The 17327-nt window shown below is 54.8% G+C and overlaps 2 protein-coding genes across 2 annotated transcripts in view; one reads left to right on the forward strand and one right to left on the reverse strand.

The window, feature by feature from the left end:
* Positions 1–1484: 1484 nt before the first annotated feature.
* Positions 1485–17327, reverse strand: part of FAM178B (family with sequence similarity 178 member B) — a 110936-nt gene continuing 95093 nt past the window's right edge. Inside the window, exons 15-17 of the mRNA XM_054244524.2 lie at positions 4181–4258; positions 3672–3824; positions 1485–1869 (exon numbers count right to left, since the gene is read on the reverse strand). Of these exons, the coding sequence (XP_054100499.1) occupies positions 1837–1869; positions 3672–3824; positions 4181–4258 (264 nt within the window). The 3' untranslated portion in view covers positions 1485–1836. The remainder of the gene's footprint in view (positions 1870–3671; positions 3825–4180; positions 4259–17327) is intronic.
* LOC108588159 (uncharacterized) lies at positions 4310–10652 on the forward strand. The gene is made up of 4 exons (XM_078350052.1): positions 4310–4425; positions 4696–4837; positions 5188–5257; positions 10470–10652. Exons 1-4 carry the CDS (start codon positions 4310–4312, stop codon positions 10520–10522), a joined length of 381 nt encoding a protein of 126 aa, XP_078206178.1. The 3' UTR covers positions 10523–10652.

Here is a 17327-nt window from a genome sequence, read left to right on the forward strand (position 1 = left end):
TAGTGGACAACAGCCAGGACTGGGGACGCTGATGGACAACTCAGCTCCTTTTCAGAGCCAGGTAGGGCTACCTTCGAAAACTGGAAACTCCCGAGTTTAGCTTCTCTGGCCTCCCTACTTTCTCTTTGCCCTTGGCAGTAAGAACAAAGAAGGGAAATTTCAAAGGTGATTTCCAGGTTTCCAGAGAAAAGTGAATAGCTGCAGATGAACTGTCAATGTGTGCCTGCGTGTTGGTGTGGTTGCAAGGCAGCCCTGAGGGCAGGTGAAGAAAGCTGGCTCACCAGAGTCTCCACTCCTTCACTGGAGGATCTAAGGCTGACTTGACGCTGCTGGGGCTTTGGTGGTTCCCTGGGCCAAGGGGGCATATGACACAGCCAGGAACAGAAACCAGAACTCTCATGCAGGTCGCCTGGCATCAAAGTCACCCTGGCTGAGGGTTTCTTCCATCTCACATTTGGCAAAGGCTGCTAGGCAGAAAGGTGTCCTGTGTGGTATCCAGCACTGTGCCCTGCGTGTGCCTGTGCCCCTGAATAATAGATGCCGCCAACTCCTAGCATTCTGGGGACACAGTCAGGGGGGCAGCTGTGTCTGAAACAGGCCTAGGAAGTAATGAGCTCTACTTTGGCTCTGCACATTGAGCTACTTGGCCTGAAAGTCCTTTATTTTAGGGGAGTCTCTCTCCTAGTTAGCCTGGCCACCCCATCCCCATACATGAAAGTCAAAGAGAGGGATGTATGAAAGCAGAGTTATCGGCGCCATGGGAGTCACTTTGGCAGACAGCCAGGGTTGAGTTGAGGAGTGGGCACAGTCCAGTGTGGCAAGGGTAATCCTCTGCCACTGCCTAGCTACCTCTTGTGTACCCTGCAAAACTCCAAACACACCCAGGAAGAGTCAGGAGGGGCCAGGGACTAACTGTGGATTCTCAGGGTTGGAGGAGTGGGCAAAGTAGATACCCAGTGGTATCCTGGAGTCCAAAGAGATCACTCACTTCTCAAGGGGTTCAGGTCAAAGATACCCAGCACCCCATTAGGGATCAGGTCCCATGAACTCATCTGGGGCAAGCCGGAGGAGCAAAAACAGCATCTGGAAGTGTCTTCTGAACTGCCCCCAGTCCTGAGGCTGGGGAGTTGATTTCAGAGCTCAGCACTAAATGGAATTAAGTGTAATTACAGCCCTGATCCACATCTCACTCTGTGCGTCCTCCTCAGCAGGGGCGGGGAATGGGGAGTGGTCCCAGACTGGGTCCAAACAAACGTCCAATTCCTGGGTTTCTGACAGCTCTTGGGCCATAGTGGGCTGTGGGGAGCAATGCCCCTCCCTGGGGACTTGCAGATAGCCCTCTGCTGCAGGTAGGGCCCGGGCCCCAGGCCCCAGTGCTGTAACTGTCTAGCTGAGAACCCAGCAGAACACAGGCAGAGGCATCAGGAGACTGGACGTTGGCACAAGCCCTCGGGACAGGGACTGAAGGAAGTCTTCTAAACCACTGATGCTGAAAGAAGACTTTAATGTGCACAAAGAAACCTCACATTAGTGACAGGGAGAGAGAGGAAGGAGGGTGGGGAGTACTGAGGCCCAGGGAAACCAGAGCTATGGAGACATAGGCCTTAGGGAAGAGGAGATGGCTAGGAGGAGGGAGGCCTGAGGGGTGGGCCAGGCAGAGAGGCCCATCCCTTGCCAAGAGGTGCGCGCGGGTCAGGGGCGGTGGCCGGCTCTTGCTTCATCAGGCTGGTCAGCATGTGGCCTTCTCTGGCCTTGATTCTTCGCTTCCTCCAGTTCCTTGAGTCTATTCACTTCCTGCTGGAGCCAGGAGCCCTGGGCTATCCTGACCCTGTTCCTTCAGATGTCTTTCCAGGGGCTGCAGTACTGGGCCTGCAGCCAAGGAGAGAAGCAGCTGTGAGGGCCTGGGCCCAGGTGCTGCCCACTGCCCTGCAGCTCCCCGGACTGGCAGGGTCCACTCAGCACTCATCACAGGCTCATGCCAGGTGCCAAGTGAGCAGGATGCCGGGTTCATAGTCCTGGCGGGGACACAGCGGTCAACAGGCTATGTGACCATATAAGTGGTCTGCCAGGGCCCCTCTACCAGGCCCCGAATCACTTTTCCCTCTTCTCATGACAAGCACACTGCTCCCACCAGAGGCTGGTGAGATCTAGTTCCGTGGGGAGTGAGGGTAAGCTTCGCTCCTCAGCTTTCTCAGAGACTTGGCGAAATATGAGACCCAAGCCACATCCTGTGGCCAATGTGTCAGCCCTAAGTCAGAGGTTATAGGGGAAAGACGAGAGGAGTCTGAGGACAGGCAGGTTGGAAGTGGAGGGGCACTGGTGGTGGGGTGGTGGGTGGTCCTCATCAGGTCCTGTGTTCCTCCATGGAGGGCTGGGGGCTCAGGAAGGGAGGAGACCCTAAGCTGGCCCCGCTACTTGTTGGAGAGAAGGGGCCAGAAGGGAGGGCACCAGCACAGGGGCTGCAGCTGGTTAGGTCAGAGGCTTGGGAGTCAGGCTGGCTTATGCCAATTCTGACATTCACACACGCTGCCTGCACAATGGGGCAAGCCACCGAGCCTCTCGGGGTCTGCTTATCTGTAAAATGGGCTCCTGACAACACTTGCCTCATGGGGGTTGTGTGGGTTCTTATAGAAATGGATCTTCATTCAAGAAATACTAGCTGTGGGCCGGGCATGGTGGCTCACACCTGTAATCCCAGCACTTTGGGAGGCTGAGGTGGGCAGATCACGAGGTCAAGAGATCGAGATCATCCTGGCCAACATGGTAAAACCCCATCTCTACTAAAAATACAAACATTAGCTGTGCGTGGTGGCACACGCCTGTAGTTGCACCACCGCACTCCAGCCTGGTGACAGGGTGAGACTCCGTCCCCCCACAAAAAAGAAAGAAATACTAGCTGTGAATATCACATCTAGAAGCTCTGAGGAAAGTTGGTAGGGGTGTGGGGTGCAGCGGAGAGGACCACGGCAGCCTGTGAGCCTTCCTCCTAACACAGTAGGAGGCCAGCCTCAGGCTCACAGCACAGGTGGGCAGAAGCCAGACCAGCTGGGGCCCCTTCCTGGCACTGCTCATAACAGAATGGCACCCTGGGTCCAGACTCTTCCCTCTCCAGGGCAATTTTTCTTTGCATTTCCTGAGGACTACACTTCTCTGCATCCCCTTCCCTCCAAATCCACCCTGGGCGCTGGATTTTTTTTTTTTTTTTTGAGACAGAGTCTCGCCCTGTTGCCCAGGTCGGAGTGATTTTGGCTCACTGCAACCTCCACCTCCCAGATTCAAGGGATTCTCCTGCCTCAGCCTCCCGAGTAGCTGGGATTACAGGTGCGTACCACCATCCCCAGCTAATTTTTCGTATCTTTAGTAGAGACAGGGTTTCACCATGTTGGCCAGGCTGGTCTAGAACTCCTAACCTTGTGATCTGCCCTCCTCGGCCTCCCAAAGTGCTGGGATTACAGGCGAGAGTAATGTGCCTGGCCTTTGGCACTGGATTCTTTATAAGAATGAGGAATGCCCCCCAAGGTGCTCCCACCTTTCCCCCACATGCTCACTCCATCCATGTGCCTGCCAGGAGCTCAGCAGCTGCAGTGGGGGTGGATGCGCTGCTGGCTCTGGCCAGCCCTGCCTGACCGCTTCCCGCCCCTCCCAGGTCTGGGGGCTGGAGGGGATACCACCTGGGGCTGGCAGTGGGTCAGCAGCTCCTGCCAACGGATGTAGGTCTGGGTAGCCAGGTCCTTGAGCATGGTGTGGTGCATGGCCTGGGGGCTCTCCCGGATCTGCGTGCTGATATGGCGGTCCAACTGCATGCACAGCAGCTGCAGCTCGCCCTGCGGAAGTGGAGGGAGGCCAAGGGCCGGGTGCAGCCCAGGCCAGGTGCATCCAAAGCAGGGCAGGAGGAGAACAAATTCAGAGAAAGGAAGGGGCACATTTGAGTGACTGCTCAGAAGTTGAGAAGGAAAAGGAGGACGGGGCCAGCACAACTGCTGGGGCTTGGGTCAGTGTCCCTTGGGAATGGCTCAGCTGGTGGGACACCATGGGGAGGAAGAGGCCCTGGTTCCCCCAGGCTGGCTTCTCTCTCAGCCTCCCACTCTCCGCAGTTCCTAACAGTGGGCTGGGTGCCAACTCAGCCATCCCCACACTGCTTGCGGGCACCCCACCCCAGCCCCACCCCTTGGAGACTCACCCACTGTTCTGGAGTGATGTCCTGGCAGCTGACCACCACCCCGGCCAGCATCAGGAGGCTGTGGCACAGGTAGTAGGCCTGGAGGAAGAGCATGGGGAGAACTGCTTCTCTAACTCCGCCCAGGGCTGTATGGCAGGCCCTCCACCTGCACGCTGCTGTCAGGCGCATTGGGCCAGGGCAGGGGCTCAGCCCACCCCTAGGCTTTCAGTGACAGTTTCCAGGGAGGCATCTTCAAGGGGGCCTGGGTGAGCCAGGCTCTAGGTCCGCAGGCACTTGGAGCTGTGACTCCCCGGCAGGCACTCCTAGCCCGGCCTCTGATGAAGGGCTGTCCTTCCTTCCTCCAGAATCAGGAGGAGTCAGCCATCCAGAAATGCACACTGTCCCCCAGCCTTGTGCTGGGGCAGCAGAGGGCACCTTCGGGGGAGAAAATTTCATCCACTCTGACCTCTGCAGTCTCTGTTTCCTGGGCTGACCTTACCATAGGCACTGTGGTCAGGGTGCCTCTGTGCAAACAGCAAAGGGAGGAAGTCCCCTCTGGAGGGATGTGGCCCATGGCCCCACAGCTCCTGGACTCGGCTTACCCCTTGGCAGAATGCCACCTGCACCAACACGGATGCAGCCTGCCTGGACAGTTGCCTTGCTGACTCAAGGAGGCAGGTAAAGAGACGGGAGCTGGTGGGAGATGGTTTTGGCTGAGTGTCTGCACACCTCGCCTCCACCCTCATTCCTGCCAACTGCGCACTCTTAGCAGTGAAAATGGGATGCAGGCCTGCTCCATCTGGCCTGAGAACAATTTGATGTTGAGGCATCCCTGGACTCTCTTGGTACCCAATCGATTATAGGACACGTGCTTGCTGTTTGGAGAAACCAAGCCATGGGGAGTGTCCGAAGGAGTGAGGCTCCTGAAGGGACACAACCTGCCCTGGACTCCCAACTACTGCCCATAGGTGCGCCCTTCCACAGAGGCCCCTGCTGCCTCGTCCTCTCAGCTCTTTCTTTGTGTCTAGGATCGGTGGCAGATGACCAGCCTCAAGGACGAGCAGGAATGGGAGAGGCAGGCTCTAGAGATGTCGGCAGGTGAGAATGGGCTGGAGCTGAGAGCCAGACCACAGCCCCTGTGCCCTAGCTTCCCCTGCCCTTATCACCCTCTGCCCTCCCAGGGTGCCAGGTGGTGCCCCAGCAATGGCCGAAGCTTCTTTGCACAGGCCCAGGAGTCTCCTCAGGACAGAAGCCAGACCACTTCTGAGGGCCTCAGATTTAGTACCATCAACTGATTCTTTAACCCAAATAACACCATGCAAAATCCTGAGGTTGGAGGCCACCTGGGGCTCCCATCAGCAGCGCCCACCCTGCCTGGGATCCCAGCCAGTTCTTCAACACGACAGCTAAGGCCCACAGCTGGCCTGACTCCACAGGCTGACCAGGTGGCCCTGCACATGGCAGGCAGAGAAGACATGGTGGGGGAAACCGAGGCATGCATCCAGGGGAGCTGCCCGGGGGAGGGGAAGACCCAACCTCACTGAAGCCCAGCTCCCCCTGCCTGCCGGGTCCCTGCAGCTGCCTGAGTCTGGCTTGCTGGCAATGCACTGCTGGCTCCCTCAGTGCCCCTTCCCTCCAACCTGGCCTTGCCTTCAGGACTCCGCCCAGCCCTCTGCAGTCGGCAACAGCTCACTGCCCGCTTGGCATAAAGCAGGTTCTGGCCTGTGTGCCAGACACTGTGCCTAGACTGATAAATGGTGACATAAGACAAATTCAGACATCAGAGGGAGAAAGATACTTCAGGAGGGCAGCCATTTGGTCAGGAAATACCATATCTCTGCTTGTGCATAGACCAAAAGGAGAAAAGGCCCTTCCAGGGTTTTTGGGGGATGGGAGAGTACAACTTAGAGGCTTCAGGGAGGAAGTGACTAAGCTAAAGTGGGCCTCAAAGGAACAGTAGGAGTTGAGGCAAAGATGGCCCTGTACAGGCAGAAGGAGGCTAGTAACAGACCCTAAGGGTGCGTCTAGAAACAGAGGCCGAGGCAGGTGTAAGGCGGTGGGGGTGACCTGGGGGCAGAGTTGTGGGGAAAGGCTGGGAGGGTCTTGGGGAGGCAGGTGATAGAATGTGGCCACAATGGAGTGCTGGAATGTACTAGGTAGTATGAAAATGGGTTCTGTCTGGGAGAAAGGATTTCAGGATATCCTTATCTTTTCCTTTTTCCCTTTTTAAGATTCTTCCTTTTTTTTGAGATGAAGTTTCACTCTTGTTGCCCAGGCTGGAGTGCAATGGTGCAATGGTGTGATCTTGGCTCACTGCAACCTCTGCCTTCTGGTTTCAAGCGATTCTTCTGCCTCAGCCTCCCGAGTAGCTGAGATTACAGACCCCTATCACCACACCTGGCAAATTATTTTGTATTATTAGTAGAGACGGGGTTTCTCTATGTTGGTCAGGCTGGTCTCGAACTCCCAACCCCAGGTGATCCGCCTGCCTCAGCCTCCCAAAGTGCTGGGATTACAGATGTAAGCCACCGTGCTCGGCCTTTATTTCTCTACCATGTGCGTACTCATACAGTGGGAATACAATGAAAGTTGGTTTAAAACAATTTTTTTTAACAAGGTACTGCTAATTGTAATTCACTGAACCTAACTGGGTTTGGGGTGGGTGTGGGGCAAGGGAGCAGGACTTGGCCATGAAAAGTAATTGAGACCCAGGCTGGGCAAGGTGGCTCACACCTGTAATCCCAGCACTCTGGGAGGCTGTGGCTCAGGAGTTTGAGACTAGCCTGGGCAACATAGAGAGACCCCATCTCTACAAAAAAACAAAACCAAAAAGTTACCCAGCATGGTGGTAACCTGTAGTCCCAGTTACCTGGGAGGCTGAGGCAGGAGGATCACTTGAGCCTGGGAGGTTGAGGCTGCAGTGAGCTGTAACTGCCACTGCACTCCAGTCTGGGAAACAGAGCAAGAGCTGGTCTCAAAAAAAAAAAAAAAGAAGCCGAGGCTCCTCTTTGAGAGGGCAAGCTAATGCTGAGGAGGCAGGGACGCTGAAGAAAACAACCAAGGGTTATCAGGGCCATCAAAGGCACCCTGGGCTCTTTGCGAGGGAGAATGTGCGGGCCTGGGAGGGAGCCTGTCCCTCTCAGACCTTTCATTCCCAGTCCCTGGAGGCACAGCTCAGTGGCCTGCCCCACCCATGGGCTCAAGGGGGCGTCTGCTTGTATGGCAGAAGCTGCAGAACTTCCCCTCCTAGAAGGAAGGGTGCTGAGGGTCTGAGATCTCAGGAATGCCCTGGAGGAATACCAGGAAGGAAATCTGTCAGGACCTCCACCAGGCAGTGGAGAGTTACTGGTTTCACAACTTGTTTCTTATGCTGATTCCCATAATTGAATCTGCAGGGGGCAGGGAGTGGGGGGAGGGAATCCCAGGAAAACTATTCCTAGTGTTTGGGTGGTTAGTGAGTAGGAAATGGCAGTCCTAGAGAAAAGCCCTGTTAAACCACATTGTGTAAGCTGTTTTTTCCAAAAGGAAAAAACTAAACCTGCCACTGGGTACAGTTTTCCTTGCATTTGAGGGTGTTCCCTGTAGTAGGGTCTAAGTGAGGGGAAGCCCTTTAAGGAAGACACTGACCCAATTTAAGGAGATTGGGGGCTGTGCAGAGCCCCTCCCTTGGAGCATCCAGGGGGGCTTGGCTGAAGCTGGGTTCCCAGTAGGGATTCTGAAAAGAAGCCTTCATTATTAGCATGGGAAACACCCACACTTCCATCTCCTCCCCGAATTTCCCCAGGACTCATGGTTTCAGGGGTGCAAAGGGTAAGAGGGAGTCCAGTCCTGTCCAAACAATGGGTAAGGATTTCCCACCCTGCCACCAGACTCCTCTCTCTCTGAAGGTCAGAGGAACAAAAAACTTCAGTAGAAACTGGGGACTCTGTGGCTGGGAGCAGGGAGACCCTGAGTCTCCCCATCTAAACTGCCAGCAGCTGGGAGAGCAGGGGCAGGCCCAGGAGGGGTGCAGGGGTGGGCAAGTGAGGGGGCCCTTCCCAGCAAGACAAGGGCCCCTGTGAGAGCTGCACTTCCTGCTTCCTTTGCAGTGTGACCAATTCCTGAACTTAGCAAGCCTGCTTCTGTCCTGACTGCCACCTCCGAGGCATGGCGCTTTGTCTTCCCTTCCAGGAGGCAGGAGAGGGAGGTTGGGCCAAGGCCGCACTTCCTGCCTTACCTGCTTCCTCTCCCTCTGGGAACATAAGGTGGCCCTTCCAGGGAGGCCCTTCCAGGTCTCTTAGAACTGTTTGGTGTGGTGGGGATGTCAGTTTGCCTCAGGGTTAGCCCTTGGTGGGCGCTAGGAGGCTACACTCCTTCAGGCCTCAGGACCTTGTCTGAAGATGGGACCCTGGCCAGCTAGGGCAGCCTAGCTCCTCCCTCATGGCACATTAGTCAGGCGGGGAAGCCCTGATGGGAAATGGGACCCCAGAAACCTCAGTCAACATCGTAGGGACAGGCCGAGTCTGCAGGCATGCCCAGATCTGACGAGAAAGCTGGGCCTGTTCCTGCCGCCGCTGCCAGCAAGGCCCACAGCTCCCATTTTCTGGGTCTTTCCCCAGAGTCTGGTGGGCTGGCTCTTCTCAGAAGTTCCATGCAGGAATGCCTCACTCCTGGCTCTAGAGTCTTAAAAGCAGGTCATGCCCTCCCGCTGGGGAAGGAATGACAAGGCTGAGTGATGACAGAGAGCAGTCAGGGACTGTCACCAGAAGAAGGGAGGTCAGCGTCTCCATGTTCTAGTCCAACTAGTTCTGACCCAGGCACCTCCAGCTAAGACTCCCAAGTTAAGCAGTATCCATTAGCAGCGCTTTTGTCATAGACAAAAGGGAAAAGGGTGGACATTTCCCAGGAACTTCATCCTTTAGAAAATTCCCCTCTAGCCAATGCCAAGGGAGTAGGCTGTGGCCTGGGCTATTTACGCTGAAGGAGGGCAGGAAAGGAGGAGGGAGAGGCTCTCCCAGGAAGCCACTCATGCTGGCCAGAACATATAACCTTTCTTCCCCCTCAGGTCATAACAAAGAATCCAGTCTTACCCTGGGCAAGTCTTCAAACCAAGCCCTCTCCTGAAGGCTGCCAGACCGGGTGTGGCAGACAGACCTTGTCTCTGGCAGGAGGACCCTGCGGGAGCAGGTCCAGCCAGGCTCTGGGGCAGCTGTTGTGTGTGTGTTGTGGGGAGAACCGAGGCTGACCCAGGAACATCTGCTGGGAAGGACAAAGATGGACCCAAAGGGCATGGCTCTCCCAGCCAGGCTGCTGTGGCCCAGGGGAATCAACCCTAGGCATCCCTGCCTCTCACTCAGGAAGCTGTCTCTGATGTCTGCTCGTGCTGGGATTCTGGCCTGGGGTACCAGAAATCAGGGCGGTCCCCATGTTTTCCCCTTTTGATGCTCATGGGCCCTGGGTGGTGGCCGCCTAGGAGCATGTATACAGCCCTAGGCAATCTCACGAGCCTAGAGGTCCAGCCTAGCCCAGGAGAAGCATGCTGTCTTAGGTGTCATCATTGCCACACGAGTCCTCTTAGGACTGAAGATGGACTCTAGAGCCAGTGGAGTCTGGGAGAGGCTGAAGCTGCACTGGTCTACCCGGGCCCTTTCAGACCCAAGGCTGTGGCTGGCCACAATCCTTTTTTCCCTTTTTTGGTTCAATTTAAACCTATGTAGTACCACTTCACAGCATCCTGGTGCAGTAGGGCAGGCAGAGAGGGCCTGGGACCCTGCCTTCAGCAGACACGGAAGCTGCAGTGTGGGGAGGTCCCCTGATGTGCATGACCCTGTGTTGAGGAAGGGCAGGTCTGGCCCAAGAGCAGATGTCTGGGCTCTGAGCCTTCAGCAGGACAAGCTCCCCAAGTGTGCGTGGGTGGTGGTGGGGTCTCTAAAGAGGACTCACACTGTGGACATCCCCCTTGGGAGAAAGCAGGGGTCCACAGGATAGGGCAAGGCTGAGGCTGCTCCGCCAGGGTGGAGGAGGAAGGCCCTTTGCAGCCTGGGCCCCCGGGGCATGGTCTAGGTATCCACACAGGTTGAGCACAACAATTAGTCATGAGTAATTCGAGGTAGGGCTACTCAGGCCCCAGGCCAAGAGCTTCAGTCTGGGGAGGGAGCTAGAGGGCAGGTGACTGGTATGTCCATTAGGACACCAGGCAAGAGGGGATGCATTTTTCTAGGTACATGCCATCTGAGCCTATCCTGGAGTGTGGCACTGGCCACCAGGATGAGGCTGGCATGTCTTCTCTGCCCCATGAACAGATCACATAACCTCTCTTCCCCTTGCCCAGGCAACTTCTGCTCCAAGGTCGCACCCCCTGACCTTGACTTTGGCAGGCACTAAAGAAGGAAGCAGAGGGCGGTTGTGAAAGTTCTGTTCCCAAAGCCAACCTGACTTGAGAAGCGACTCTGACCAGGACAGGTCACAGTGAGGAAGAAATTAGGACATATGACTGACCACTAGGAAATGAGGTGGGTGACCTAAGACCTCTTCCCAACCCAGGGTCCCGGAAGACACGGCTAAGAGGCCAGAGAGCAGGTGTCACTGATGGGGCCTGCCAGACTCCTCACAGGGTCTGCCACCTAATTCTGTCAATGAAAGTGCCTGCTAGGGCATGGGGTGGGGGTGGGTGGGATCCTAAACATGGAGCAGGGATGACACCCATTTAGAGTGATGGGAGACGGGCTGGCAGCAGCTGGACAGGTAGGACTTCCAGCTCCACTGCAGAGAATGGCCATTGAATGGAAGTTTGCTTTTGAGCCCTGCTGGGCAGAGGTGGGTGTCTCTTTCCAGGCTGCAGAGGCCTTGGGGCCCAGCACATGCCCACACCCTCTACGTCCTCAGAACTGGAGCCCTTGCCTGCACCTCTGGCTTCCCCGAAGTGAGTTCAGAGATCTGAGACCCTTCACAGTGGGGCTCTCCTAAGTTCTACCCCAAGGTGGGGCCTGGGCCCTGAGCAACCCTGGCTTCTGCTTACAGGGAGGGAATATGGAGGCCGTGGTGCACAGGGCTGGAGGGAAAGGGATGGAAGGCTACGGGTCTGCATGGGGAGGTTACCTCAGAGCATCTCCCTACTCTTGTCTGCTGGTGGCAGGAGCCAAGGCATTGGAGGCGAGGCCTTGCTGGAGGGCAGAGGGCTCCCACCCAGCCCACCTTCCTCTCTGGCTTCCTGCTGGTGGGGGTTGGGGAGATGAGAGGCAGGGATTGGCTGGATCTTCTTGCTCCTCCAGCTAGGACCAGAGACCTTGACCCCAGGGAGATCTGGACCAGAAAACCTAGCTCTGCCGACTGCCCAGAGAGGGCCAAGATTCTCGGTGCATATGTATAAGAGTTCACGCCTGTACACATGTGTGTTGGTGTATGTGTCAGTGTGCGTGTGAGCGTGTGGGGTGCAGGAGGGGGTCACTGACACCAGCAAGGGTGTTGTTTCCTCAGTGGTTTCCCCATGGCTTCCCCCTCTTGTCTTTCGCTTTTTCACTTACTGAATTGTCTCCAGGGCGTTGGCACAGCTGGCCAGAGCCTTGGACTGCCCTCCTCATCCTTCCCAGAGCACAAGGCCACTGCCCATGACTGAACCACAGGGATGCTGTGGACGTCCAGGGGTCCTGTCCTTTCCTTTCCCTTACTTTGTAAGAGCGTCCCAGCCTCCTGTCCCCTACACTTAGGCCAAACTGTTCCATGGTGGTGACTCTACCCTGACTCAAGGGGTGGACACATGTCGCAGGCTGGCTATTCACTTTACGCTAGCTTGGCAATGTGACGGGCTTACAGATGGGCACCTGACCCAAGCCAAGCCAATGAGATGCCTCTCTGGTTATCATAGGAGGGCAGAAGCTTTTTCTTGTCCAGGAAGGGTTAAAGGATGTGAGGTTAAGCTGATGAGTCACTTGCCTAGGGCTGCTGAGGGAAGGAAGGGACAGCCTGTCTGGGAATGCGCCAAGGGCCAGAGTCCCGAGGAGGAGGGTGGGACATTGAGGTTTCATGATACTGTCTAGCCCTTGGTCCCTCTAAGCCTGATGAGCTATCCCAGGGCTTTCAAGGATTTATGTTTGTGTTTCCATCACTAAAAAGGCCTGGCAAAGACAGGGAAGACGGACAGAAAAGGTGGTGTGCAGAAAGCACTTGGGAAGGCCATGGTGAGCCTGGCAGCTGTTTCTGCAGAATGAGGAGACCATGTGATGGACCTTCCCCACTGTACCCGGCCCACCTCAGAACACAGCTGGGAGCCTTAAACACTGCAGCCTTGCAGTCCTAGGCTCCCACCATCCTCCTGATTAGCTAGGCCCACAGGCATGTGCCACGTGTTCTGCTAACACCATACCTGGCTAATTAAAAAAAGAATTTGCAGAGATAGGGTCTCCCTATGTTGTGCAGGGTAGTCTGTGAACTGCTAACTTCAGATGATCCTCCTGCCTCGACTTCCAAAAGCGTTGAAATTACAGGCATGAGCCACTGCACCTGGACAGGGTGAGGCATTTCAGGGGGAGCCATGCAGGCTGTGGTTGAGGTGAGACTCTGGATCGACCGTAAAAGGTAGCTGTTCAGGTTTGTGAAGCAACGTGTAAACAAGCCACGGGTTGAGCTATGCCCGAAGCAATCCAAGGACAGGAGAGACAGGCTGGGCTCTGCAGGGAGGAGGGACAGCAAGAGCAAAGACATGGTGTGAGAACAGAGTGTTTCTGGGAGACCATCACTGCTTGAATTCAAATGTCACGGTGTGATGTGCAGCAGTGAAGCCATGCATCGGGCCAGTTGGCGGAGGCTCTCGATGGCAGGGTTTCATACGATGTGACAGGCACTAGGGTCTATTTTCCGAAGGCAGAAGGAGAGGAAGACAATCCACAGGGTTGTCCAAGAATAGTTAAAGGATGAGGAGACCCAGGTAGAGTGTTAGGTCAGAAGCTGATGAGTCACTTGCCTAGGGAGAGAGGCTGAGAAGGGTCTCCAGGAGAACGGGGCCTGGGTGGGGCAGGGAGCAGCCCCAGATACTGCCAAGGCTCTGAGCAAAAGCTGGCTGAAGAATGCAAGCCTGCCTCAGCAGCTTAACTCTCTCACTTCAAGCCTGCTCATACACTTGCAAAGAAATCAGAATTTCGGGGACCCAAACAAAGCTGGCCTGAGCCTGGGCTCTGCCTGGCATTGGGATGCCCAGAGCACTGGCCTGTCCCCAGATCTGTAGAGGTCCCCCTCTCTTGGAGAGACAGCTTCCCAGAGGCCACCTCTTTGAGGTTTATTTTTAAAGATGTTTGATGTTCTATACTTTGGAGGAAGTAAGACAGAACCGCCAGGAGAGGAACTCACAAGTTCTGAATATCCATTTTCTGTTCCTCAAAACCAGTTAGTTCCCTCCCAACCATCCTGACCGTGGCCTGACCAAGGTCCCCAGCTCAATGGGGCAGGAGGGAAGGCAGAGACACTTCCAAGTGGGAAGGCAGAGAGCATGGGGGGAATGGGGGCAGAGGCTCCACCTGCCTTTCAGGGGGACAGAGGGTAAGTAGCTGGTGCCCAAAGGAACACATGTCCCATTGCTGCAGTTGAGCATGCCAGTGAGAGAGGGCAGAGGCCAGCACACAGCTGCCAGAGGGCTGCAGCCCCCTCCCTGCCTGGTCTCACAGTGAGAGCCAGGCCTTTCTCCATCACAACCTCCCATTATGGCAGCTCTTGGCAGGGTCAGCCAGCACAGGGACAGACAACTGCAGTAACAGCAGCAGGAAAGAAGCAGTAAAACTTGTTTGCCAACTCTATCAACACACGTGGCACACCACAAGGATATACAGGAGATGTGTACAGCACACACACACAAACACACAGCAGAGGCCACGCCCTCTGCAGAACATGGGCAGTGCTACTCAGAATGAGCATGAGTGCAGTGGAGTTGGCACAGCTGGGATAAGTTTACCCCAGAGCATCACCCAACCCCTGGAGCACACACCCACTCCCAATAACTCCACTTTGTATGAATGTAATTCTCTAATAAGCCACACATCCCCAGGCCTCAGGAGTATGAGCTGGGGACCTTAAGTGGTATGCCCCTCAAGGAAGCTGACTGGAGCCACTTGCACTCAGTCGGGGGCCTTGGTCTGGGTGGTGCCCCGCACAGGGACCATCACAGGTGCAGAACCAGCAGACTGTCCCTTAGTTGTCTATTGAGGACATCATCCGGCTGGGAGGAGGACATGCCCAGGAGGCAGCTGGGGAAATAGGGACCAGGCTCCTGGTGCCTCGACTCTGCCCCAGCCCTGAGACTTTCCCCCTTTGCGGTCCTGAGTTTTCTTTCCATCCAACGGGAAACACTTGACAACTTCACAGTCCCCAAATTTAACCAACCGGGGAAAAACTTCTACCCTACCATAAAGATCCTGGTACTCTATACCTCCCAAATCCCTAAGGGGAAAAATGGAATTAAAAACCTCATCAATAGAACATCAGTAGGTTGGGCTTGTTGGCTCATGCCTGTAATCCCAGCACTTTGAGAGGCCGAGGCAGGTAGATAACCTGAGGTCAGGAGTTCAAGACTCTGTCTCAAAAACAACAAAAAACAGAGCATCAGTAGAACAAAAAGAAAAGCAAGAAACAGTTGGGAAGTGTGGTAAGGAGTGCAGTATTAAATGGCAGGTTTGACACAGCCTAAATATCAATAATCTCAATGGAAGTGAATGGGGGTCTGCTGAGGGGACTCACACCTGTAATCCCAGCACTTTGGGAGGCTGAGGTGGGAGGATTGCTTGAGCTCAGGAGTTTGAGACCAGTCTGGGCAACATGGCAAAAACCCATCTCTATAAAAAAAAAGAAAAAATTGGCCGGGCGTGGTGGCTCACACCTGTAATCCTAGCACTTTTGGAGGCCAAGGTGGGCAAATCACCTGAGGTCAGGAGTTCGAGACCAGCTTGGCCAACAGGCAAAACCCCGTCTCTACTAAAAATGCAAAAATTAGCCAGGCATGGTGGTGCATGCCTGCAATCTCAACTACTCAGGAGGCTGAGGCAGGAGAATTGTTTGAACCTGGGAGATGGAGGTTGCAGTGAGCCGAGATCAGGTCACTGCACTCCAGCCTGGGTGACAGAGTGAGACTCCATCTCAAAAAATAAATAAATAAATATTAGGAGGCTGAGGCGAGTGGATCACGAGGTCAAGAGATCGAGCCCATCCTGGCCAACATGGTGAGACCCTATCTCTACTAACAACAAAAATTAGCCAGGCATGGTGACATGCTCCTGTGGTCCCAATTGCTTGGGAAGCTGAGGCAGGAGAATCGCTTGAACCCGGGAGGTGGAGTTTGCAGTGAGCTGAGATCATGCCACTGCACTCCAGCCTGGCGACAGAGCAAGACTCTGTCTCAAATAAATAAATAAATAAATAAATAAATAAATAAAAATTAGCCTGGTATGGTAGTGCATGCCTGTCCCAGCTACTTGGAAGGCTGAGGTGGGAGGATCTATTGAGCCTGAGAAGGCAAGCTTCAGTGAGCCTTGATGGCGCCACTGCACTCCAGCCTGAACGACAGAATGAGACAGGCCCTGTCTCAAAAAACAGAAGTGAATGGGCCATGACCTTCATGACCCTGACTCCTGAAGCTGGACAGAACACACCAGACAACATCTGGCCAGATATGGTTTATACAAGTCAGCTACAGGGAAACAATCGCTCCAGGAAGCCCCTGGTTCTGGGTTGGTGGGCTCAGGTGGTAATTTGGAGAGACAGTGGCAAATTGAGTCACTGAGTCAAATTATGCAACATTTTTCTGCCTGCATCCAGAAGGATAGTCTCCCTTGATTGCCTGGGAAGGCAACTGGGGCAAATCGGTATCCATGGGCCAAAGGCAAGCACTTGGAAGGCAGCTCTAAGTATTATACTCTCCTGTCTTAACTCTCCTACAGGAAAACACCCTCTCCCACCTCTGTCAGCCAAATAGGGTCTCTGCCTCTTGATGGGCTGCACCAGACCCCCAAGCATCACACCAACCCAGATGTTTATTCTTCCCCAGGAATAAAGCCCAGTTCAAACCAGGCATACACAGGGCCATCGATAACGAAAAGGGGCTCAGCTTTGTTTTCTTTATCCAGAAGCTCTTCAAAATGCTGAAAATATTCTCATCAGCTCACTAAGCGGGATAGTCCACAGAAGCTCTTATATTCCATATAAGCTCTGCCTGCTCAGCTAGAACTCTGTGGTCAAAGCTAGGACACACGGCCAGTGCAGGAACCTGTGTTGCCCCTGACTCTCTCCAGTTCCTGACCCCCACGCACAGCTGCAGTAGGAGCACATAGTTTCCTTTGCTGAAGTGCTTGGTGCTTTCCCAGGCAGGACCTCACTAGCTTATAATTACAAATGATACGCTGGGATTGGTTCTGCCACAGGCAGGTAACACTTCTTTAGTCCAGGATCTCCTGCAGGAGAAGGGCAGGCTGGCTATAAGCTCTTGTGGCCTTAATGATACAAAGACCTTAAGAGACAAAGGGGCCACCATTAGAGGCTAGTCAGATGGCGTGCAGGAGGTGGGAGGTTTCTAGAATGGGTGCAGGAGAGCAGATGCCAGAACAGGGTGGAAGAAGGGAGTTTAGAGAAGGACACAGGAATTAAAACTGGATTCATTCATTTGTTCATCTACTGCTAAATGTGGGATGCAGTGCTGAGAGACAACACTGGCTGTGCCCACAGTCTAGCTGGACGGGGGGCAAGAAAAGGGGCAACTTTATTTGCCATGGGATCAATGAGGAGAGAAAGTTGTGCCCTGGACACCAAGAGCAGCTCTCACAGCCTCATCCCAGAGGGAGAGGCTGGGCCAAGGCCTGAGGCAGGGAGAGGAGGTGGGGAAGGAGTGAGGCAGAAGTATTTATTTGCAGGGCTGGAGGAGGGCTGTGACCCAGCCACACAGGGCAGGAAATCTCCCAGACAGGAGAGGGCCTGGGGGATGGGCAGGCATCAAAGGACAGAGGCTCAGCTCAGCAGCCCCAAGGATGGGAAAGTAGCCATTTTCTCCAGGCTGGGCCACCTCAGTTCAACCTTACTCTAGCCTCAGTTTCCCCATTGCACAGAAGGGAAACAAAAAGGCAAAGACTTTGAGTTCTGGGAATGAAAGGCTCAGCCATGGCCCAGACCACCACTCCTTATAAAACAGGGTGGATGCCGCCGCCGCCACTGGTTTTGG

The sequence above is a fragment of the Callithrix jacchus genome, chromosome 14 (assembly GCF_049354715.1).
Source record: "Callithrix jacchus isolate 240 chromosome 14, calJac240_pri, whole genome shotgun sequence".
Lineage (NCBI taxonomy): Eukaryota > Metazoa > Chordata > Mammalia > Primates > Cebidae > Callithrix > Callithrix jacchus.